At 45.6% G+C, this 26,348-nt stretch overlaps 1 protein-coding gene across 3 annotated transcripts in view; it reads right to left on the bottom strand.

Moving 5' to 3' along the window:
* Positions 1-26,348, bottom strand: part of LOC112264078 (tetratricopeptide repeat protein 28-like) — a 322,087-nt gene that overhangs the window by 60,409 nt on the left and 235,330 nt on the right. For all 3 annotated transcript variants that reach the window (XM_042331570.1, XM_042331571.1, XM_042331572.1), the window contains one exon: positions 5,537-6,044. In XM_042331570.1, coding sequence (XP_042187504.1) covers positions 5,537-6,044 — 508 coding nt within the window. The remainder of the gene's footprint in view (positions 1-5,536; positions 6,045-26,348) is intronic.

Below are 26,348 nucleotides of genomic sequence, written 5' to 3'. Positions count from 1 at the left end.
AGTGTGTAGGTAGAGTTCCGTGAGTGTGTAGGTAGAGTTCAGTGAGTGTGTAGGTAGAGTTCAGTGAGTGTGTAGGTAGAGTTCCGTGAGTGTGTAGGTAGAGTTCAGTGAGTGTGTAGGTAGAGTTCAGTGAGTGTGTAGGTAGAGTTCAGTGAGTGTGTAGGTAGAGTTCAGTGAGTGTGTAGGTAGAGTTCAGTGAGTGTGTAGGTAGAGTTCAGTGAGTGTGTAGGTAGAGTTCCGTGAGTGTGTAGGTAGAGTTCAGTGAGTGTGCATAGTGCCGGTGCAAGAGAGTCAGTGCCAATAAAAAGGGGGTCAATAGTCAGGGTAGCCATTTGATTAACTGTTCAGCTGGCTTGGGGGTGGAAGTTGTTCAGGAGCCTTTTGGTCCCCGACTTGGCGCTCCGGTTCCACTTGCTGTGCGGTAGCAGAGAGAACAGTCTATGACTTGGGTGGCTAGAGTCTTGACAATTTTTAGGGCCTTCATCTGACACCGCCTGGTATAGAGGTCCTGTATGACAGGGAACTCAGCCCCAGTGATGTACTGGGCCGTACGCACTACCTTATCGCCTTATGGTTGTATGTCAAGCAATTCCTATACCAAGTGGCGATGCAGCCAGTCAAGATGTTCTCAATTGTGCAGCAGTATAACGTTTTGAGGATCTGAGGGCCCATGCTAAATCTTTTCAGCCTCATGAGCGGGAAGAGGCATCATCATGCCCTCTTCACGACTGTGTTTGTGTGTTTGGACCATGACAGGTCCTTAGTGATGTGGACACAGAGGAACTTGAAGCTCTCGACCCACTCCACTATAGCCCCATTGATGTCATTCAGCTGTCAATCAACTGATAGACCAAATCATCTCATCAACTCAGCCAGGGAAACAAACAGTAGCCTATTATCAGTTTTCACACCTTTTTGACAACAGATAGGCTAACGAATAGCCTATAGAATGTATTGGAATATAAGCAAATAACAAGGGGCCTATTGCAACCATCGATGGCACAGCTGATCTCAATTGTAACCATTATTGGTCACCTCATTACCTCTCCCTAAAATATGCCTTTCAGGATATCTTAGGCCGCTGGTTGGTATTGTCATTGAACAATTTAGTCCATTTTAACAGACTAAGGGTGATTTATCTATTTGTCAGACATTCCAATGTGTATGAGTAGCTACGTTTCCATCCAATTGGCGACAGATTTTTATGCAAATATTCTAAATCTGCATATGAAACTATGTGCATTTTCCCACCAGTGGTGTTTCCACCAAACGGACTTGTTGTGGATAAAAATCAGTGTGTGTTGACGTAATGCACACAAAATGTACTTTTTTGCTTTAAGTTTTCATGTACCGAATAAAAATGGAAAGTTCAGTGTTTCCATCACATTTCAACTCTACTGTTAAATTGCAAATGTTCCTACTCTGGTCTTGGCACGTGTGCTCTAGCCAACAGCTCACAGATACAGTGCAGGTAGGCTAGTCTACATGATGAGATTATTATGGATAAGAGACAGAATATTTGTATTTGTCAAACGCCAGTCAAGCATCGATCATCATGTCACCAGACCCTCTGTATTTATTAGAAAAGAGCATCAAGTTCATCACTGTGCAACTGTGCACTTTCACCACCCTGTGAAGTTCATTATAACTTCTTTCATCTGTAGCCTAATAAACTGCTTGGTTTCCCGAGTCGTAGTGGGTGGACCACACACCATATAATCGTGTGACTCCCAAGTTTACTTCGATACTTTGGTTATTATATCAATATATGCGCATAAAGGCATTGCCACTTCCATTTCTTGCATAATCCATTTTACAGACACAAAAAGATCTATCCATAGAGGCACCTTTATCCACTGTCCGGCGACGCTTTATCAGTGAGTACATTTACATGCACACTAATAATTCGATATTAAACTGATTATGCAATAGTCACGGCGGGGGTGGGTGTGGGGGTGTACTAAGCTTATGGAATAACTTATGGAATTATTTTAAGATGGTCATTTGCTATGTGATTTTGTATTTTAGGACCGCTTTAGATATACATATATATATATATATATATATATATATATATATATATATATATATATATATATATATATATATATATATATATATATATATATATTTTTTTTTTTTAAGTGATTTGATAAAATATTGAATTTGGCCTTTACTACTGTAGCCCATAGAAATGCATTGAATAACACATTCGTAAATGGCAAAAAAGACAGTCAAAGAATGTATCATAAGGAATAAGGTTTTGAAGTGTCTGTCCTACATCTAGGAGATATATTTAACACTATTTAACCCCTTATTTTTGTTGGCAGAAAACAACCTCTTATACTTCCATTTATTTGTATGGATTACCTTCAGACGAGTCCTGTGACATTTGTGGGGGTTGTTGAGCAAAACGGAGAACATGTTCGTGAGAGTCTTCCCTTTCCATAGTGGGGTCATATTAGCTTGTAGCTCAAACGGTTTGGACGCTACAGACAGAAGTTGGCACATCAGCGTTAGGGACTTCAGAGGAGTCCAGTGACATAACGGGGTGGTAGAGCAAAACGGAGAACACCACAGAGGTCAGAATAGTTGTAGGCCAAACCATTCAGATGCTACAGACGTTTTAGTGAGAATAACGATTTTGGGGATGTCTCATGGTCTGACAAACACCACTGTAGATCGGCCACCCTCCACTGCAGCTGAGGAAGGCCTACATAGGTCGATGCGGTAGATTGAGACACCTGGTTTTCTGAGCAATCATTCAGATTATTAGGACATGTAAACACCTTATTAAGCGGCATTCCGGCGATTTATTTGATCTACGCATGTCCTAGCACCAGTCGTGCGAGCCTCCCTCTTTATCGCAAATAAAGTGAGTTGGGAACAACTGAATGTATGTGTCTTAGAAGTAGTTTTCACATACAAACTTAATATGTCCCAACTTGGTCACTTTGGTAGAACTTTCATTTTGAGGGCGCTTTTCTGCGTTCAGGTAGCCTGGTTTTAGATGTGTCCATGTAAACAGAATTATTAGGGAAACCGTTCTTCTTGCAAAGAATGTAAATGTTTTGATCAAACTATTATATTCATCTGACTATCCACAATAATCACATTATTGTGTGCATGTAACCGTCCTCAGTGTTTCCTCCCCTAGGAGGGGAGGGGGTGACTGGGGTCTTGCTGCAGGGGGCTGATGGTGTCTTCCTGGGGCATGCATCTATGTAGATGTATAGAGGTATGCAGTGGCAGCCAAGATGTAGCAGCATATACTGGAAACACTGGTTTTACAATTAGATTAGCCCTGGATTGTCAAGGTTACCTTGCTAATACTTTTAGATCTGCAAGTTTTTGACCGTCAGATGACCAGGGCTTTGAAAAGGGGACAATAGTTACATTTCAACTCCAATCAAAAGGACTGATCTTATAAACTTAACTTCCCTCTCTCTCTTTTTTATTTATCTACTCCACCAGGATTAATTTGCTAGATTTGATTAAATCCTTGCCGGTGAGGGGAGAGAGTTCCCATGAAAATTGTAAAAGGTTTTTATGGGCTTAATTTCTCCTGTGACAGTGTGATAGTTATATGTTGGTGTTTCATCACTCTAACACATCCCAGCCAGTGATAAGTCACTGAGGCTGTCTGTCTGCTCTGCTCTGGGTCCATGCAGAGATTCCTGTCCTAACCAATCACATCACACCCCCCAGACCAGGCAGATGTATCCTGTATCACGCAACACTGCAGTAAATCTACATAACAGTAGTAGACTGGACATAGCAATGTATTTAGCTGACTGCTGTTCAATGACCTTTGTTCTCACACCATTCACTACTTAGGCCTCCATTTTAAACAACATTTAAACATTTAAAACAACTGTGAACAACTAAGGAACATCCAAATAAAGAAGCTACAGCAATATACACTCACCGGCCAGGTACACCCATCTAGTACTAGGTCGGATCCCCCTTTGCCTCCAGAACAGCCTGAATTTTTGGGGGCATGGATTCTACAAGGTGTCGGAAATATTTGTTGCTTAATTGGTATCAAGGGACCTAACGTGTGCCAGGAAAACATTCCCCACACCATTACACCACCACCAGCCTGTACCATTGACACCAGGCAGGATGGGGCCATGGACTGTTACGCCAAATCCTGACTCTGCCATCAGCATGACTCAACAGGAATCGGGATTCCTTGCGCCAGGCAATGTTTTCCCACTCCTCAATTGTCCAGTGTTGGTGATCGCGTGCCCACTGGAGCCGCTTCTTCTTCTTTTTATCTGATAGGAATGGAACCCGGTGTGGTCTTCTGCTGCAATAGCCCATCCGTTACAAGGACCGACAACTTGTGCGTTTCGAGATGCTGTTCTGCATACCACTGTTGTACTGCGCCGTTATTTTCCTGTTTGTGGGCCCGCCTGTTAGCTTGTACGATTCTTGCCTTTCTCCTTCAACCTCTTTCATCAACCAGCTGTTATCACCCACAGGACTGCTGCTGACTGAATGTTTTTTATTTGTCACACCATTCTCTGTAAACACTAGACACTGTTGTACGTGAAAAGCCAAGGAGGGTGGCTGTTTCTGAGATACTAGATCTGTCGCGCCTGGCAAAGACAATCACACCACTCTCAAAGACGCTTAGGTCACTCGTTTTGCTCATTCTAACGTTCAATTGAACAGTAACTGAATGCCTCGATGCCTGTCTGCCTCCTGTATATAGCTCATCATGGCCACGTGACTCACTGTCTGTAGGAGCGATCCATTTTCGTAAACGGATCTAATAAACTGTCCGGTGAGTGTATATGAATGTGGTATGCAGAGACAGGTAAACATATGTACTACTGATATAGTCGTATCTCGAACCCACAACAAGCAGAGGACAAGCAGGAGCCGAGAATAACAACATGAGAGGAATGCGGATATCACCCCACCATCAATAAGGGAGAATACTGATGCTGCCTCCACCTCCACACATTCTCTCCCTCATGGGCAAACCATGACCTCTACACTCCTGTTCTAGCCTGTTCCCATCACATCCTCCCAAGCTCCTTGTGAGGAAGAATCCTGGCTCTATGCTGATGGAGCAAACACACTGTAAACATTTCCCAACCTCCGCTTGCCTGTTACGTCTTCCTATCATCTGCCAGAGTAACTTTCTAACAACCAGGTGCTTCCTCATCCTGTAGGATGGATGGGGCCAAATATAAGAACTTATCCCACATGCTTATCAGAAAAGGTAAGCCAACAACACGAAGGGCTGTGCTGTACATAGTTCTTAACACGAGGGACTGCTCTGTGCATTTTTCTCAACACGAGGGAATGCGGTGAACATTGTCCTTAAATTGCAGGGACAGGCCTAGGAGCCACTCTAAGGGGGAGCATAACACTGTACTAGACTAGAAATAGTCTTTGTTAGCCATGTCTGAAATGAAACCTAAAAATAAAGATGTTATAGATGGATATGATCTCCTGATCAGTCCCCCGGCCCACTCCTCACAGCCTACCCCTCCCTCTGTGTTGATTGATAAATACGTACCCAGGTTGGAGGAGGCTCTTCCCTCTGCAGCTCTGTCCTTCAGGCCCTCAGCGATGGCCAGCTGCTGTTCATGGTACTGCTTGGCTCTCTCCAGGTCCTGCATGCAGCGTGCAGCATGACCCAGTCCAGCGTACGCCCTCATCTCTATAGGCTGCTCCTCCAGCTCCTGGGCCAGCTCCAGCACATGGGTGTGGTAGGACATGGCCTTGTCAAAGTTACGGTGGTAGTGGTAGGCACTGCCCAGGTTGCTGTAGGCACGGGCCTCCTCCCTCTTGTTGGTCAGGGCCTTGGCGATGCCCAGGTGCTGCTCGTGGCATTGTACAGCGTTTTCAAAGTCACCCATAGCAATGTAGACAGCGCCCATGTTGCCCAGCTCTCGTGCCTCTGACAGCTGGTCTTTGGATTGCTTTGCCAGTAGGACACACTGCTTGTGGCTGGCCAGGGCATTAGGGTAGTCCCCGATGGCTGTATACACATGACCCAGGCTGCTCAGAGCCATAGAAGCTGCCTGGAGACACAGAGAGAACACACAGACAGACAAACATCAGGCAAGCAATTAAGGTCACATAGTAAAAACACTTATAAACTAAAGCTTTGTGAAAATGACCTACATTTTGTCAACATTTTACTGAGATGATTGGTTTTGCATCTCAAACATAACACACTCCCTCAACATCCCATTCCCCAAAGTATTTTTTTTTTTAAAGTGTAAAAATCTAAACTCCCAAATCTGTTTGGAGGCATAATGCAAACAACAAACAAAAATGCTTTGCTTCCTTTTTGTGATCAGAGGGGGGTAAACCCTGTTGCAGATTAGCACAGTGGCAGGCTTGTTTTAAAGCCAACAGCTTCCCTTCATGGAGTGTGCCACCACCAATGGAACAAAGAGCCAGTTAATCAAGAGGAAATGAGAGGCTTAACATCACTCTTCAGCTGTGGGAGGGAGACAGACCTACTAACTGACTGACTGACTCCCAGCATCAGCCTTCCTGATAGAGAAGTGTTGAATAGATTAATTCAACACGGGCAACACTTCTCTATCAGGAAGGCTGATGCTGGGTATAAATTGTAGCATATTCGTATCTTTCACCTCAACAGGATCTTTCTCCTCTCACCACCATCCACCTGCATAGATAGGAAGTGTAACACAAAGTGTAGGGTGTGCAGTAAAGTGGAGTGGTCTGAAACAGTGCAGGCCTGACCCTCTAAGTAACACACTCATTGTAGGTTTATTAGTTGTTATATAGAGGGTAAACTGCTGGGAATTGGGGGCGGCTGTATCTGTGTGGACAGATGTTGCATTAATTGCAGAGGAGAGGGTCAGCTTAATAACGCATCTCCTTCCTCCCTCTCCCACCCCTTCTCTCCCTCTCTGTGTCCTAGAACGGGAGGGACCTGGAGGGGGTTGGACAGGGGCCAGGGAAGAGGATAATCACCCTGACAATTAAGGCCACAACTCCTCTTGATTTCCCTGCCTGGGTAGGAGCCTCTGTGACATTGATACTTGGGGTTACACTGAGTGCATTTAGAAGTAACCAAGCAAAGGATGACTGGAAAGTCAAACAACCAGTAATGGATTATTATTAACTTCTGTTTGCTAAGCCTTCAATCTGTGTTGCTCGTCATCAAAAGGCATGTGCCTCAACAGTGCTGAGGTCACTACTGAATGTTAATGTCAACACATATGAAAAAGCAATCACTCATGTATAAACGCAATGGCACGTGTCAACCCACTTCAGTTTATTACAGGAAAACACTGCGCTTTAAAATCAAGATACAGAATTCCATAAACACCGCAAGAAGTAATTTAGTGACGAAATGTCAAGGTAATGCCTGCTCCCACACAGAGAGAAAGAGAGAGTTTCACAGCACCTTTGCTCTGAGAATGCAAAATGAACACATGGCTTTTATTGAGTTCCATTAATTCATAAAAAAAACTATGTATAACCTAAGAAAAAATCTATACTGTAAAACACTTTCCCACACTCATACAAACACACACAAGCTGGCAAACACATACACATTTCCTACCTTTTATACTTTGTTTCTCAAACACACATACACACACAACAGTGCTACCTTTCTTTCATTTCACAGGGCTGCTGATGCCTGGAACATATTACCTGCCGACATAAGGACTTCCAGCAGTTTGCTGGAGTTTAAAGCCTCGACAAGATATTATATGGGGCCTAGGAGGCAATTACCTCCCGTCACAACTGTTGCTGTTTCATGTTCCCAGATAGCCTATCTAGGTCTGCTCAATTACATGTGCCGTTTGAAGCTCTGCTCAGCTCCATCTCTCCAACTCCAACTTCTACTCTGTGAGCAGAGAAACCGAGAGGATTCCTCTGCTCTCGCTGTCTCTCGGGGAAATGAGTGAGAGGAGGAGGGCGGGAGAGAGAGAGACAGAGAGAGCTATCTTTCTCCACAGTTGAGATGAGTTGTGCTTGTGATCAGTGTCCCTTTAAAGTGAGACTGCAACACTGCATTTTCTCCCCAGATAGAGAGTTGATGGGGAGTCAGTGGAGGAGCGAGTCTTGCCTGCCACTGTAGATGTGTTCTGCTAGGCTTGGGGACAGACAGACGCTGGGACCCATTTTACAGTCAGTGGTGACTACAGCCCTCCCTCAGCACTGCTCATGTAGACTGATGGAAATCACAAGTACCGAGCAGTCCAAGAAGGGAACATTTCCTCGAAACATTTGATTTCTGCAACGGCGACTGTTCTAATTTGATTTAATTTATTTTCTTTACTTATCTATCCCCCCCTCCCCCACCTCTCTCATTCCATCTGTGCAGTCAGATCTGATTGTGTTTACAGAGTCCGGCCCTTCTCCGGATGTGTGCTGATTTGATTAATCCAAACGTCGGCCTTTATAAACTGTTGATAAACCGCTGATCCCCTAATGAAAGGTAAACTGGTCCAGCCCCCTGAGGGAGGGTGAAGGATTGTGGGGGTGAGCTGCAGACAACATCTTCATCAGAACAGCTTGGCTAAAGAGTACTATTCCATTTGTACAACGCAGGCAGGGACAGTGTTTAACATTCCTGGCTGATACTCCAATGACAGCCATTTGTCGTGGATATGTTTATATTGTACAACACATTAGACAAATGGCTATTTTCATACCACATGCTAGTGGTAATGCATCGTCGTTAACATAGTGACCTTCAGGGCTGAATGTAGATTTCACTTCTTACCAGTACAGGACACTCAAGTTTGCACTCACATTTGTTTGTATACTACAACAATTACAGGGCAGCCTAATCTGACACTGACAAACAGATCAATAAAAACCATGTTGTCTGATCCATATAATCGGCCTACAAAAAGGGGAGACACAAATACGACATGACATCCATCTAACCCGGAGGAGGAAATGACTGTCCAAAAACAAACAAAAGTGGCGCTGACCCAATGACAAAGACAGTGAATATGCACACTCGCCGGGGATATGGCCGATGTTCTCCGCTGGTGCCAATAAGATAGGCTACTGTTCGCTCAACTAAGTTAACAATTTTGGGGGCCTCCTGAGTGGCGCAGCGGTCTAAGACACTGCATCGCAGTGCTTGAGCCGTCACTACAGACCTGGGTTCGATCTCAGGCTGTATCACAACCAGCCATGACCGGGAGTCCCATAGGGCGGCGCACAATTGGCCCAGCGTCGTCTGGGTTAGGGGAGGGTTTGGCCAGAGGGGCTGTACTTGGCTCATTGCGCACTAGCGACTCCATTTGGCCGGCCGGGTGCCTGCAGGCTGACTTCCGACACATTGGTGAGGCTGGCATCCGGGTTAAGTGGGCGGGTGATAAGAAGCGCGGTTTGGAGGACGCATGACTCGACCTTTGCCTCTCCCAAGCATGTTGGGGAGTTGCAGCGATGAGACAAGATCACAATTGGATATTATGAGAAAAAGGGGGAAAAACACAAAAGGCTACTTTTCATTCAATTAAGTTAAGAATTTTGATATATAATAGACAGATTTGAGTCTTTTCATTGTCTTCTCTTTACAGCAATAGCCATTTGCTTTCCAAACAGTTTTCCGTGACTGTACTTTTAAATATTGCAGTATGACTGGTTGGGTCTCTCTGCATTTCACTGACAGTCGCAACTTAACAATCATCTATATGGTATTTGAAGTGCACACTGCCCAAATTGCGGGCCCTTCCGACTATGCGATTTAAAACAATTCACAGCTTTTTCTTTCAAGAAGCTACTGATCTTCTGTGGCCAAACCATGCTGTGGCCAAACCATGCTGTGGCCAAACCATGCTGTGGCCAAACCATGCTGTGGCCAAACTATTTCTGTATAGACAGGATTAAGCTAATTAGGCTATATAATTTTGGCAATTTAATTAATGATATTTACTTTAGGGAAAGCTTAGCTTCCCCTAGCCGTATGGACACGCTGCCTATGCATTTTATTGCGTTACAAACACAACCAGTCATGATGTTTTTATCTTACTGTCAAACAATCACTTAACAAAGGCGCTCCTGTTAGCTACCTGCGCACATTCGTTCACTCACAAAATAACTTCAGCATTCAAACCCCAACAGTGCACTTTGCACCAGCAATTTAATGAATGGAAAGAGACTTCATGATGCCATTCAAATGATGTCATTACAACTGCAGTTACAATACACCTAAAATCCACTGTTGTCCATGTACGCCTCGGTCACGGCCACTCATTTCAGCCTTGACAAAATGTAAGTGTTCTCCTCAAACCACAACGCAATTTGGAGCGCACACCACACAGTTTTCAGTCAATTTGCAAATTTGTCATGCTGCTGACCTGCAGTAATGTTAGATAATAGTGTAGTCACCTATAGTTTTTTGGGCATGTTGTATTAATTGTTACAGGCTCAGGTTAACGGTACGATGTACCCCCACTATTTATTTCGGCCGGGACGCCATACTGGACCGTACCGCCTTACTTTCACCCCTGATGACCCTCCTATGTCATGCTGCAGTAACACTTCTGCTCCTGATCCCTGGTCTGTGACACTGGGCCCCTGGTGCGTGTGTGTGTGTTTAATTTCCTTGCCAGTAACAATGCACGCTAGATCACTGCTCTGCTCTGCTGTGTGAGGGAGTTTGCCTCACCTCAGATCCTTTCTGCCTGACTTAGAACACTGCTAACTACAACCCAACCACCACTACCATCATAATCACCATCGCCTAGCAGCAGTGCTGATAGGATGGAGGTGGTTTCCATGGGAACCTCAGTGGTTTGATTCCAGCCCACCAGGCAGTAGGGGAGAGTCTGCCACTTCCAGCCATCTGAAGCATGCCACCTCCTGAGCACACACAAATAGGCAGACTAAGGCATTGGCCACTGCACAAACTGTCACCCGCTGCTCAGACTAAACTGTTTTCAGAGAGCTTTACACCTCTACTGTACCTCTAGAAGCCCCCTGGCTGCCTGTTGCTATGACGATTACACTGCTAAGCTGTCTGTTTCTACTGACAGCCATTTTTACTGACACGATCTCATTCATATCAGTAGTAGTAAATCCCTGATGATGATGACCAACAACAACAACACAAACAACATATTTGATCTGTACACTGGGTTCATTACAAAGTTGTTTCTGTAAAACAGACACACCCAGCAACATTGAAAAACATGAAGGCACAGCCATAAACTTACTGGTCACTGGTATTTTTGCAATAACCATAAAACCACACTGCCAGCCTACAGACCATGATATGTATTTAATGTGATCCTGGTTAGGAACGGATAGGAAGTACATGGTTATGCCCTAGTCAATGGCTCCATAAGTTATGAGTAGTGCAATGTATGCTGCATTTAGACAGTGGTAATGTCCCAAATGTCCCAAATGGCACACCATTCCCTATGTAGTGCACTAGTTTTGATCAAAGCCCTATGGGCTGTGGTTTAAAAAAGTGCACTAAATAGGGAATAGGGTGCCATTTGGGACATTCGCCACCAAAGCGAATGGGGAATAGGGTGCCATTCGCCACCAAAGCTCTGCCACTGTGTTTTCTTTTCGAAGAAGCTCTGCCCGGCGGAGCGAAACTATGATGTGGGGGACCGGGAGCTGTTGGCTGTTGTCAAGGCTCTGAAGGCATGGAGACATTGGCTTGAGGGGGCTAAAAACCCTTTACTCATCTGGACTGACCACCGCAATCTGGAGTATATCCGGGTGGCGAGGAGACTGAACCCTCGCCAGGCAGGGTGGGCCATGTTTTCACTCTGTCCTACAGATCAGGATCCCAGAACGCTAAGGCAGACGCACTGTCCCGGATGTATGACACAGAGGAGCGGTCCATGGATCACACTACCATACTTCCGGCCTGTGGGAGTTGGACGTGGACATAGAGCGGGCGTTAAGCACAGAGCCCACTCCCCCCCAGTGTCCAGCTGGGCGCCTGTGCGATCCGTCTGCTGTCCGCGACCGTTTCATCTATTGGGCCCACACGTAACCCTCCTCTGGTCACCCTGGCATCTGTCGGATGGTGCGTTGCCTTAGTGGGAAGTACTGGTGGTCCACGTTGGCCAAGGACGTGAGGGTTTATGCTTCCTCCTGCTCGGTGTGCCCCCAGTGCAAGGCTTCCAGGCACCTGCCCAGAGGGAAGTTATAACCCCTACCCGTTCCACAACGGCCTTGGTCGCACCTGTCGGTGGACTTCCTGACGGATCTTCCTCCCTCACAGGGCAACACCACGATCCTGGTCGTTGTGGATTGGTTTTCTAAGTCCTGCTGTCTCCTCCCTTTGCTCGGTCTCCCTACATCCCTACAGACTGCGGAGGCCCTGTTCACTCACGTCTTCCGGCACTACGGGGAGTCTCTGATCGAGGTCCCCAATTCACGTCCAGGGTCTGGAGAGCGTTCATGGAACGTCTGGGGGTCTCGGTCAGCCTCACCTCAGGTTTTCACCCTGAGAGTAACGGGCAGGTGGAGAGAGCAAATCAGGATGTGGGTAGGTTTCTGTGGTCATATTGCCAGGACCGGCCGGGGGAGTGGGCGGCATTCATCCCCTGGGCAGAGATGGTCCAAAACTCACTCCGCCACTCCTCCACTAACCTCTCTCCTTTCCAGTGCGTACTGGGGTATCAGCCGGTTCTGGCACCGTGGCATCAGAGCCAGATCAAAGCTCCTGCGGTGGACGAATGGTTTAAGCGCTCGGAGGAGACCTGGGACGCTGCCCATGTGCACCTGCAACGGGCCGAGAGGCGGCAGAAGGCGAGCGCCGACCGCCACCGCAGTGAGGACCGGGTCTGGCTCTCAACCAGAAACCTGCCCCTCCGCCTGCCCTGCCGGAAGCTGGGTCCGCGGTTTATGGAGCAGGTTACAGCTTCCCCCAGATTACTGTATTAATCCCTCGTTCCATGTGTCTCTCCTCAGGCCGGTGGTGGCAGGTCCACTCCAGGAGTGTGAGGTGCGGGAGGTTCCTCCTCCTCCTCTGGACCTCGAGGGGACCCCGGCGTATGCTGTTCGAGCCATCCTGGACTCAAGGCGTCGGGCGAGGGGCCTTCAGTACCTTGTGGAGTGGGAAGGGTACGGTCCGGAGGAGAGATGCTGAGTGCCGGTGGAGGACGTCTTGGACCCTCCGTTGCTGCGGGAGTTCCACCGTCTCCATCTGGATCGCCCTGCACCTCGTCCTCCGGGTCGTCCCCGAGGTCGGTGTCGGCTAAGTCTATTTACTCATTTCTGATGTTCTGCGCCTGACTCCTATACACCAGCTACACACATACTTCCTTACACACTTTTTGAGTAAAAATGCAAGGCGAGGTCTACCGCTCAGATAAAAAAAACTAAAATCATGACTTAAAAAGCGTAAGCCTATGCAATATTAACCTATTAAAAACAGTTATGTGACAATGGGGTTTGAATTGCCCTGCCAATGTTGTTCTTCTCAGACCATTGTGAAATTATATTTGAACATTTTAGGTATATGATCACACTTCTAATAGATAACTTGTATTACTTTAGAGGCACAGCTGAGTGAGCATAATAATTAGCTTTTTAAAATTTGACTGGAATGATGGCCTGCATCTGCTGGTCAGTCTGAGGGGAGGGAGCAACAGTGAGGCTGCCTCTCACCCGACTCACCGTCCCTCCTCTCTCCCTCCCTTCTTTGAGAAAAGGGGACACTGTCTTCCAGCTGATGGCAAAACTAAAATCGCACTGCATTATTTCTGCCTCATGCACTAATTCAGGTTGTTAATCCGATGTCCAGATAAAGTGAAATATTATGCGATATAAAAAAAGCCACAAGCCACCAACCGAAGCTTATCGGAACACTTTGCTATACTCATTCATTGCAGCTGCAATGCTGGTTGTAGCGTGAGTGGAAGTAGGAAGAACGCACATTTTATGGATTATAAAATCTTTGAACAACGTGTTGACAGTGTTGAATAACAATTTAAACATGAACTTACTCATAAAAACAGCAGCACTTTGCTGTACTCGTTGAGTCTCTCTCTTGTCATGGTTGTAAATGTTTTGAAATTTCACAGTATCAACTTTGCACCTACCTCCAACAGCACGAAACAAATAAAACAATAGGAACACAACTCTTTATCGTTGGGTTATTACAGAAATGTTTGGTGATCAACTAGGAATGCCATGGAGATTGACCAGTCTATCGTGATCGACCGGTTGGTGATCACTGTTGTAGATGAAGGGGAGGAGACAGGTTAAAGAAGTAGTTTTAAGCCTTTAGACAATTGAGACATGGATTGTGTCCATGTCTCAATGGACAAAGAGGGTGGGCAAGTGGGCAAGACAAAACATTTAAGTGCCTTTGAACGAGGTATGGAAGTAGGTGCCAGGTGCACTGCTTTGAGTGTGTCAAGAACTGCAACACTGGCCTCCCAGGTGGCGCAGTGGTTAAGGGCGCTGTATTGCAGCGCCAGCTGTGCCATCAGAGTCCCTGGGTTCGCGACAAGGCTCTGTCGTAACCGGCCGCGACCGGGAGGTCCGTGGGGCGACGCACATTTGGCCTAGTGTCGTCCGGGTTAGGGAGGGCTTGGTTGGTAGGGATGTCCTTGTCTCATCGCGCACCAGCGACTCCTGTGGCGGGCCGGGCGCAGTGCGTGCTAACCAAGGTTGCCAGGTGCACGGTGTACCCTCCGACACATTGGTGCGGCTGGCTTCCGGGTTGGATGCGCGCTGTGTTAAGAAGCAGTACGGCCGGTTGGGTTGTGTATCGGAGGACGCATGACTTTCAACCTTCGTCTCTCCCGAGCCCGTACGGGAGTTGTAGCAATGAGACAAGAATAGTAACTACTACAACAATTGGATACCACGAAATTGGGGAGAAAAAGGGGTAAAAAAAAAAAAAAAAAAAAAAAAAGAACTGCAACACTGCTGGGTTTTTCCAGATCAACTTTGCTTTATCTTGGCCAGGTTGCAGTTGTAAATGAGAACTTGTTCTCAACTAGCTTACCTGGTTAAATAAAGGTGAAATATATATTTATATTTTATTAAATCAACAGCTTCCTGTATATATCAAGAATGGTCCACCACCACCCAAAGGACATCCAGCCAACTTGACAAAACTGTGTGAAGCATTGGAGTCAACATGGGCCAGCATTAATGTTCCGCGCAGAGAAGCACAAGATTGAACTTTGTAGTTTTCCCCTTTATTTAACACTATCAACATTTCCGCCTACTGTGGGAATTGCCAATATTAGCCACTTTCAATGCAACAGAACAAAACAAAATACACTATTCAAGACCGAATATGCAAAACTAACTATGCAAGACATTTTGTTGGAGGCAGAATGCATCGGAGTAGGATTCTACTGCATTGACAGGCACGACATAGCCCATACTCTACAGACCGTTGCAGCATAACCAATCAGAGCTGCAGTATCCCTATACGCAAATTGACCATTACCATGTATGGATCTGTGCCATTCACTTTGAACTGGACTGTGTTTACAGCATTAGTGGTTGCGAGTAGATCCACTTGTTTTGAAATCAAAGCGAGAGCTGCATGTTGCCATGTGTGCACGTGTTCATATTCATTGCTAGTAAGTGAACTATTTGCCCTAAGTTGTAGCCATCTTTGAAAAGCGAGTCAGGTAAAGAGCATTTTTTCTGTCTAAAAGGGGCAGTGTTGTGTTTTGAGACAGGCTTGTATAAGCTAAGTTGCCAATAGGCAGAAGGAAGCATAATTTGTCTGATTCTCTGTAATAATGGTTTGGGAATAATAATAATGACCTTTATTAAGTGGTTTCTTGCATCAAACAACACATTTGCAGTCACCTCCTTGTCTGAAGGACAAGTGGATAAACAGGCTAATGTCAAGCCCTATATATTTTTTCCAAAAGTCTCATGGAATGTAGGCCTACATTGAACACCACACATTGGCTGCTACTGTAAGCTGAATGATAGAACAGCTATTTCCATATTAAAATGTTATGGGATGCATTTTCTCCATTATTTTTGATGGTAGGCCACTCTGATAGGCCTATATTATGAGCAAAAGCCACAGTAGCCTACTTGGCCACTGTTATAATTGTAACTTAAAGCGGGTACAGCCTCAGTGTTCACAATAAACGCGAGCCAGAAGTTACACCGAATTTTCACAACGTTCAAGTTTTAGAGGGAACATTGGCCTGCATCCCTGTGGAACGCTTTCGACACCTTGTAGAGTCCATGCCCCGACAAATTACGGCTGTTCTGTGGGCAAAAAGGCGTGGTGCAACTCAATATTAGGAAGGTGTCCTTAATGTTTAGCACACTCAGAGTATTTAGTGAACTTATTTAATGCATCACAGATGAAATATAACCGGGCATGATGTCTGCATATTACTACTTTCCCCATTAAAAACGGGTTAATATTTGAAAAAGATGAATCATGCGAGTAAAAAGATCTCCAGCCCTAGTCAACACACACACACACACACACACACACACACACACACACGCACACGCACACTCCTACAGTATGTAGTTAATTAAGCGGCTGTGTAGAAGAAAGGTGAAGAGGAGCATGCTTCAGTGTTTTTCTTAACGAGCTCGGATCCAGTCAGAAGTAACATAAACAGGCTTAGAATAGAAGCCAGGAAGGCAGAGCCCCGAGCCTACTACATAAAGGAGAGGAGAGTGAGTTGGAAGAGGGGATAGATAAAAGGCTAGCAGGGATTCTGTTTGAACGATGACATCCCGGGGGTGAGGATGTCTGTAGATCTGAATTCACCTGTAGAGATGCATTTTGACAATAAAGGCAACATCTCAACTGTAATAAGGAGAGAAAACCACTAGTGATGGGGGGGAAAGGATGCAGTTACATATCGTGAAATTATTTTGGATGATATCATAACTATGCTTTGACTCTAAGTACCGATTTGTAAAATTTTTGCTAGATAGTGTTAGCTAGAGCTAGTCGGCTGTACTGTACCTGCGACAAAACTTTGGTCTTTTTGATTATATGGCTTGTTCTCTATCTTCCTTTAAAAAGTGAGCCAACATGTTTTCAGCACTTTTATTTCCATGACTGATCAAAACAAATTTTCTCATGCTCTCTCATCTCTCTCATACTCTCTCTTTACCCTCATGCTCTCTCGTCTCTCTGCAGCAGAAAAATCGCAATAAAATCGAGTCACAATACAGTATCGAGTCACAATACATATAGAATCGTGAGAATTTCATGTATAAGATATTGTATCGTTGGAGAAAGTATTATATATTATATATATCAAATATTCAGAGAGCTTTATGAGTATGAACTCCAATCCTCTCCCTCTCTCTGTAAACTACCTTTCCTTCTCTCCTCATCATTTATCCAGAGCTGTACCCATCTCTCCTCTCCCTCTCTCTCCCTGTAAACTACCTTTCCTTCTCTCCTCATCATTTATCCAGAGCTGTACCCATCTCTCCTCTCCCTCTCTCTGTAAACTACCTTTCCTTCTCTCCTCATTATTTATCCAGAGCTGTACCCATCTCTCCTCTCCCTCTCTCTCTCTGTAAACTACCTTTCCTTCTCTCCTCATCATTTATCCAGAGCTGTACCCATCTCTCCTCTCCCTCTCCCTGTAAACTACCTTTCCTTCTCTCCTCATTATTTATCCAGAGCTGTACCCATCTCTCCTCTCCCTCTCTCTCTCTGTAAACTACCTTTCCTTCTCTCCTCATTATTTATCCAGAGCTGTACCCATCTCTCCTCTCCCTCTCTCTCTCTGTAAACTACCTTTCCTTCTCTCCTCATCATTTATCCAGAGCTGTACCCATCTCTCCTCTCCCTCTCTCTCCCTGTAAACTACCTTTCCTTCTCTCCTCATCATTTATCCAGAGCTGTACCCATCTCTCCTCTCCCTCTCCCTGTAAACTACCTTTCCTTCTCTCCTCATCATTTATCCAGAGCTGTACCCATCTCTCCTCTCCCTCTCCCTGTAAACTACCTTTCCTTCTCTCCTCATTATTTATCCAGAGCTGTACCCATCTCTCCTCTCCCTCTCTCTCTCTGTAAACTACCTTTCCTTCTCTCCTCATCATTTATCCAGAGCTGTACCCATCTCTCCTCTCCCTCTCCCTGTAAACTACCTTTCCTTCTCTCCTCATCATTTATCCAGAGCTGTACCCATCTCTCCTCTCCCTCTCCCTGTAAACTACCTTTCCTTCTCTCCTCATCATTTATCCAGAGCTGTACCCATCTCTCCTCTCCCTCTCTCTCTCTGTAAACTACCTTTCCTTCTCTCCTCATTATTTATCCAGAGCTGTACCCATCTCTCCTCTCTCTCTCCCTGTAAACTACCTTTCCTTCTCTCCTCATTATTTATCCAGAGCTGTACCCATCTCTCCTCTCCCTCTCTCTGTAAACTACCTTTCCTTCTCTCCTCATCATTTATCCAGAGCTGTACCCATCTCTCCTCTCCCTCTCTCTATAAACTACATTTCCTTCTCTCCTCATCATTTATCCAGCACTGTATCCAACTCTTCTTTCCCTCGTCTCTGTCTCTCTCTCTCTCTGTGTTTGCACACTGGTATGGATCCTCTGGGAGCCACCATTAGATCAGGCAAATGACTGCCTCTCCGCCATATCAAAACCTTCTGCTTTTTTAAGCAGGCGGTAGCTGTGCTCTGCCAAGCGCATACACATATAGATGTGGCTGACTGCTCTCTCTCTCACTGCACAAAACAGTATGCAGCTGTCTGCGGGGGACACTTCTCACAGTGGCAATAAGCCAAGCATGAGCCATGTAAGTCACCCTCGGTAGGGCATTTCCTAGACAAAAGAAATATCACTCACCACAGTTGCTACTGCCCTCAGAAGAATAATAGTCATAATAATAACCATTTTCATTTTTGTAATCTTCTCACACACCATTACCACACTATTATCATCATCATCATCATCATCATCATCTTCTTCAGAGCAGGGGTTGATCCCATTTAAATTTAATTCAGTGAATCCCAAACAAACAAGTTTTTTTTTATAAAGTGCCATTTATTTTCAATTCACGAATTAACATGGGATTGATCCCAGCCCTGTTAATCTCCCAAAGGATCTTATCAGTTATCAGATGCCAGTGATCCCACTTGTTCCAGCAGCATCACCTGTGTGACCTCCAGGCAGCAGATACATGGAGCCAGTGGGCTGGGAGAGTGACAATTCCTTAGCCTCCCCAGGACACACACACACAATGGATTGATTGGTGAGAAAGGTCAGTGCCTGGTTGAGGGTACTCTTGACAGCATCACCACTTCCACGCTGGCGAGATAGAGAAGCACACATGCATACACACATACACACAAACAAACATAAACACACACACACACACAGTAACATTCACACAAGCACAGGGACTCACAAGCCTGAAAAAGTACACACACACTCTTTCAGTAGTTTCCTACATGCTGTGCTCTGGCGAGCTGGAATGCCTATTTATTTTCCTGAGCTGTGGGTAGCCTTGTGCAACGGTGCCAAGCAAATAGGGGATCATTTGTGGTCACACCAGAGTCAGTCCCGGCATACATTCAATCACACACACTCACTCACACACACTTACTTAAACACATACACACACATACACACACAGCAACACACAAACATATGTGTCCACTAGAGGCCCTTGGCAGGCCACTTGATAGCTGTGTGTCTTTGTGAGTGTGTGAGTGTGTGTGTGTGAGTGAGTGAGTGAGTGAGTGAGTGAGTGAGTGAGTGAGTGAGTGAGTGAGTGAGTGAGTGAGTGAGTGTGTGAGTGAGTGTATGAGTGACTGTGTGTGTGTGAGTGTATGAGTGTGTGAGTGAGTGTGTGAGTGAGTGAGTGTATGAGTGAGTGTGTGTGTGAGTGTATGAGTGAGTGAGTGTGTGTGTGAGTGTGTGTGTTGCGTGTCTATGACAGAGAGTCCAGGGTGGCCAACAGGCACTGGAGAGGAAGAGATGTGAGAGGTGAAGAGTAAAATTGCCACTGACAGTCTCTATTGGTGTTGCTGGGAAAATCTGACTAAGCCCTTCAAGTGGTGTAGGGTTGATATTTCAAGCTACCCCTCTGACAATTCGCTAGACAAAACAAGAGGGAGGTTTTGGAAATTGCCGTGTTGAGTGAGGAAGTGAGACAGGGTGAGAAAGGGTAGGAGGGTATCAGACATTCCCCCTACCTCCCCTCCTGTACCTCAGTCCACTCAGGGCAGGATGTCAGCATTGTTCAACTGTTAGCGGAAGCCTTGTGTTTATTGATATGTGTGACTGTAAGCTCTGGGTGGACAGGAATGATTCGGTGGGCACATCAGGGGAAGCTAAGCGGTACATTTTGAGAGCATGTTAGATGCCTTCTCTAAGAGACTAGCTCTCAGAGAAAAGCTCAGCTGCTGTTTGTTCATTCTGTGAATGATAATGTCCATGGTGTAATGGGATAGCTGGGTAATGTCTGTAGGTCAGTGGAGAGGGCTGAGTCTGTCATGGAGGGGGAAGGGGACGTGGCTGGGCACTTAGAATTCTATTTGAAATCTATTAAAAAAGGAAAGAGAATCAACATCTTACCTGGAAAATGAAAGTAAATACAATCCTTTGTGGTGAAAAGGGCTCATGACTGGTAAATGACACTGTTCAGTACCATGGTTTTTGAGGTAAACCTTTAAGGCCTTTTAACTAAGCATCTACCAAATGTAGCGTGGACAGATACTATGTTGTGCTGTGTTGTGCTGCGTAGCTTACTCCTTGCTTTATCACTGATGGGGGTTAGCTGGAACGGCTGGGGTGACATTGATTAATGTGGTCAGCAAAGACTACGCTTATGCAAACCTTCCTACCAGCCTTCTACCCTGTGGGCAAGAGAAATGTAATGAAAAAGAGAGAGGAGTTCAGTTCACCGAGGAGTCCGGGTGAGTAGTGGAAAGTGGGGGACTATGCAAGAACAAATATAATGGCAGCTGTAAGGGAAGGTGAAGGGGCTGCAACAGTTTATATACAACGTCCTTTACGACATCCATCCATTAAAAGCTAATTAGCAGTTGTTATGGCTGCATGCTGGTGTGAGGACAGAGCACAGCACTATATTTAGCATCCACAGTCTCAGCCTGCATCTAATAGCATCCAGGAAACCAGTCCAAGGACAGCACACCACAGGGTTACTCAAGGGCATAACAGAAACCATGGGGATCATACTAGATCTGGGAAACATTACCTGTTACCTAATAAGGTAGGACAAGCTAGGACTGGCATACACGACCCTAGAATACACTTCCATTACGCTAATGGGTACAGACTACAGAGAGAATGAGAATTAGAGAGTTTGAAAGAAAAGTAGAATGAGACAGAGAGGATAGAAAGAGAGACAGAGAAATAGACAAAGGTTGAGATGAGAGAGACATAGGTTAGATCTGAAAGCCTTGATCAATACGTCCTGGCCGTAGCTGTTGCCTAGTTCCTCGTGTCGACTGCAAACAGAGACACAGACAGACAGGCAGTGATTTGAATGAAGAGTGACGGCCCACATGAACACTCATACACCGGCCCTTATTCTCCCCCAGTCTCTGAGATAGATGAGTGAGAGCTTTAATGCAGTTCTCTGAAATCCATCCACAATAACAAACTCATCATGTTTAACAGGTTTAGACAAACACTCAGACCCAATCAGATCTCAGGGAAATTGTGAGAGGCACCTTTCCCTGAGATTACTTTGTTTTAACTTTGTTTTCCATGGTGATGTGAGTGGTGTGTTTGAGGGGGAGCCCGAGTGTGTCTGGGGCATTGGTGGAAAAAGTACCCATTGTCATACTTAGTTCCAAATTGTCATACTTAGTACCCAATTGTCAACGTAAAGGTACCTTAATAGAAAATGAGTCAAGTATAAGTGATGTCACCCAGTAAAATACTACATGAGTAAAAGTCTAAAAGCATTTGGTTTTATATATACTTAAGTATTAAAAGTAAATGTAATTGCTCAAATATACTTAAGTATCAAAAGTAAAAGTATAAATTCCTTATATTTAGCAAACTAGACGGCACCATTTTCTTGTTTTATTTTTCTTTATGCGTAGACCGGGGCACACTCCAACACTCAGACATCATTTATAAAATGAAGTGTTTATGTTTAGGGAGTCCACCAGATCACAGGCAGAAGATGACCAGGGATGTTCTTTTGATAAATGCTTGAATTGGACCCTTTTCTTGTCCTGCTAATCAAAATTAACTTTAGGGTGTCAGGGAAAATGTATGGAGTAAAAAGTACATAATTTTGTAGGAATGTAATGGAGTAAATGTAAAAGTTGTCAAAAATATAAATAGTAAAGCAAAGTTCAGATACACAAAAAAAAAAACTTTAATACTTGAAAGTATTTTACTTAGTTACTATACACCACTGGTCTGGAGCCAGAGACAGGGTGAGAGGGAGGGAGGGAGCGAGAGAGAGAGCAGGGAGAGGAGAGATGGGTACAGCTCTAGATAAATGATGAGGAGAGAAGGTAGTTTACAGTAAAAGCTACCAAATCCATCTCTCTCCTTCTCCTGTCCTGTCCCCTCCTTTCTCTCCTGTGATATCTAAAAACAGCACTTCATCTAGGCAGGTGTAAATGCACTGGGGCATCTTTCCTCCTCAGACTCACCTGGTCCCAGCTCAATCAGCCGTGGAGCAGGCAGAGGGATGGGGGGTTGTGGAGGGGCGCTGAGGAATGGGCTCTCTGATGGTTAAGGAAAGGGATTGGTGACAGGTAAGGGTACAAGCAAAACATTCCTTGTACACTTTAAAGATGCAGTGCCCTTGAAAAGGCTATTATTGTTCATATCCAGATGTGACCCCCTCTGAAGTAACATGGTGACTATACAGTTCCGCTTAACAGCCCTTCTCTCAATGTTAGGTGAAACACACAATCGTTATCCTCAGTGCCTCACATCCAGTTTCAGAGCAGCCTCAGTCAGAACCCCCTCTGATAAAGCCCAGCCACAAGTCAAATGCCAAACTCCATCATGTCTGACACGGACTCTGGCCATGCTCTCTCTGAAGTGTTGGGTAAATAATCCCCAATGACATGCAGTGGGGAGAGAGAGAGAGAGAGAGAGAGAGAGAGAGAGAGAGAGAGAGAGAGAGACTTGGCCTGTCTGGGCTCAGCACACAGACAAGCTGTTTAAATCCCTTCTCCCTCTGTGCCTTTATTCCCCAAATGTAATTACAGGCCTGGCGAGGCCTGGGTGTCTGGGCAGGCTGAGGCTGTAGAGAGAGCCCAGAGCCCTGCAGTACAGTATCAACACCAGCAGGCAGCACCCTGTTTGTCTCAGAGGGAGAAGGAGACAGGAGGCTACAGGGACATTTCCAACAACACACACTTCAAAGGCCTCATTCCTCAGCCTCTCAGACACACCGGGTTAACCCAATCCTTTCAGTGCTGCCGTGGGGCCCAGTGAGCAGACAGCACTGGCCACGCAGATAAAGGCCCAAAGAGCATCTCAGCACTGGGCTGTACTATCAGACAGCCTCCATGGAACAGAAACACCACCAGCTGCTCCCAGGAGATTTAAGACCAAAGCAAGACGCGTGTGAGGGGAGCATGGTGGTAAGGCTGGGGGATAATCACAGTAGGAATCCCAGTAACATTCCATGTAGAACTTCCAGATCTCTCTCTTTTAAACGAATGGCATATGCACCTTCTTCTTGTTCTAGTCTGGCTGTATGTTCATTTTCGTTTTCTATGTGCTCTACCTCAAGTTCCCTTTCCCAGTACTCAAACTCATTTCTGTTGCTCCAATTTTGCCTTTAGTTCTAAGTTCCACAGTTGCACGTCCAAGGGGTCTCCCCACCTACACGTAGCACTCTTTTCATCACTCTTTTAGGATGGACAGTTATCACACTGATGTTATAATGCTTTGCAATGATGATCAGATTCGCCTTTGTACATTGATATAGTATTTCCCAACTAGGCTTTTCCCCAAATGCTTCCAAAGACCATGGTTTTCTTTTTTTCCTGTGTGGTTATGCAACTTTCAAACTGATTTGACTAATTTTATAACCCCTGTTGGTTGTCAGTGGCAGAAAAAGTGTCGTTGGAACACTCAAATATCTGGGCACAGTAGAGCTTCAGTGTAGGTGATTAGAGCGACTACCATACTAATGGAAAACAAGATCTTGAACGAGCCCTTACTTTGTTACATTCCCTAAAAACTAACAAAAAATGGCGCTCCAAAAAAAAGGGGAACTAACAAATAAATGAGTGCCATCCAGAAGGAAACAGGTGGGATTTGAGATGGGTTCTGAAAGGTATCCATGGGGTGCCTACTGGGTGCTAGCCAATCCAATATAGAAGGGTCTTAAAAGATACCCACCATGGACGCCAACTGGATTTTCCTGAGAACAGACAAACTAAAAGAAAAACCCACAACAACTTAGGATAGGGACTTGCAACAAATATGAAGCAAAACTGAACACTATATAAAGGCTTTGTTCGGCTCTCTAAAGTTGGAAATGCTAACATCTCCTCTCCAACTGATGCACTGGGCTAGCAGGTCTTAAATACCAGTTGGGCCAGCACAGGTGAAACGCATAATGACTAACATGGTAATTCGATTGGGCCAGCAGGTGAAACACATCCTGACCAACGATCTCGAAATGGACCTTGAAATGGAGAGAAACCAAAGCCTGAAACAACACACATGCAACATCCCTCTCCCTCCTGGCTAGGGGGGTCCAGATTTGTGAGGAAAAGGGGGGGAGAGTAGCGACTAGAGCAACACCTTGAGTTAGAACTGCTCCTAAACACCCCACTGTCTCCATAGACACACACAGCTGCACCGCTCAGACTACAGCACTCAGAGAAAGACACAGAGGGTGGGGGATAGTGGGAGAGAGAGAAAAGGAGAGAAAAAGAACGACAGAGGAAGGAGACGGAGGGAGAAGGAGAGACGGAGTGTGGCGAGAGAGAGAGTGGCGAGAGAGAGAGTGAGGGGGGATATGTTTACCAAACACTCTGCAGGGACTGTGTTGGAATTTAAAGGCCTGCTTTTCCTGGAATGCTTGTTGTGTTCAGGTCACGCAATGTAAGCAGAGGGATTTGCCAGTGTAGGAGGAACACTTGGCTGTGCTCAACTCTCAGCTCTGCTTAGTGAAGGAACTGCTGTCTGGGAGGAGTAGGGGAGAGGTGTGATTGAGAAAACCTCTGTAGGCACTGGAAGTGCCTGTGTGCTTCAATACTGAGAAGTTTGCTCCAGGGTGAGAATGATGGAGAAAACACTAGTCTTGTTCCGGTGAGTGTATGGATGTTTGTGTGTCAGATTGGACTCCTGTCGTTCGAGAGAGAGCAGCGTAAAAATCAGAGCCATGCTCAAGCAGTGACAAGACTAACTCGAAGTGGACAGAGTCATAACATTACACTTACAACCCAAGATGAGACAATGGTTTGAGGAGGAACAAAGAGAATGAGAGAGAAGAAGAGGAGGAGGGAAATGAGAAAGGAAGGGAGCGAGGGAGAGAAAGAGAGGACTAGCAGTGCAGCCAAGCCAAAACCAACATCTATTACAAGAGTCATCCCACATCTGCAACAGTGGCTGGCCCAGGACCAACCTGAGGTGGACTGGAACTGTAGCCTTACTAGGTCCCGCCCACCTCCCCCATCCTCCAACCACTGAGCAGCCAACCAGATCCTACTATGTTTGGATGGGGATTGTTCTTTTGTCTGCAAATATTTGAACAGAGTTGCTCTTGGTGAGCTGGTGGAAGAAAACCCATGGATCAGTGTACTAGTGTTTGTGTGGTGAACTATATCTTACTACTGTATGACATACCTGTAACCACAACACACCTGTTGTAGAGTAGCTTCACAAACCTGCACACACTGGTGTGAAAGATACACATACTTATGTTCTTCCTCTCAAGGCACCCCAGAAAAATATTTTTCACTCATAATTATTCTCTTTCTCAACACACGCTCACATACAAAGATAAAGCAGAAAAAGGCGTCTTTTGTCTGCTGAGCACTGATGAAAAACTACCCACTGAGAACTTCAATCACTTCTGAAAATGAGCTTGTGTCATTAGTCCTGTCTGTCACTCTGCTGGGGCGCTGGGGGAGCAGCCATTGGCATCCTCTTTGCCTCCCCTCTACCTCCACTCTGCCTCTCTCTGCAAATTCTCTGTCTCCCCTCTGCTTCCCAGCCACCCTGCAAGCACGGGCCTTCCTTCCCTGGGCCTGGCTGCTCTGTAGCAGGGTAGGAGACCAGGGAGGGGCTAGGAGGGGACAGGAACGGGGGACGGGGGGGACCAGGGAGGGAACCAGGGGGAGACACCATCCTGTTCTGGAATCTATTCTGCTCCTGGAATAATGGAGCTGTATGAGGGGTGGTGGTGTCTATGTACATAACCCCCTGAAGGCTCATCCTTTCAGACAGACAGCACGCATATACAATG

This window comes from Oncorhynchus tshawytscha, linkage group LG12 (assembly GCF_018296145.1).
Source record: "Oncorhynchus tshawytscha isolate Ot180627B linkage group LG12, Otsh_v2.0, whole genome shotgun sequence".
Taxonomy (NCBI): Eukaryota; Metazoa; Chordata; class Actinopteri; order Salmoniformes; family Salmonidae; genus Oncorhynchus; species Oncorhynchus tshawytscha.
The sequence above is the reverse complement of the archived record's forward strand: the minus strand, read 5'-3'. Positions and strand labels throughout refer to the sequence as shown.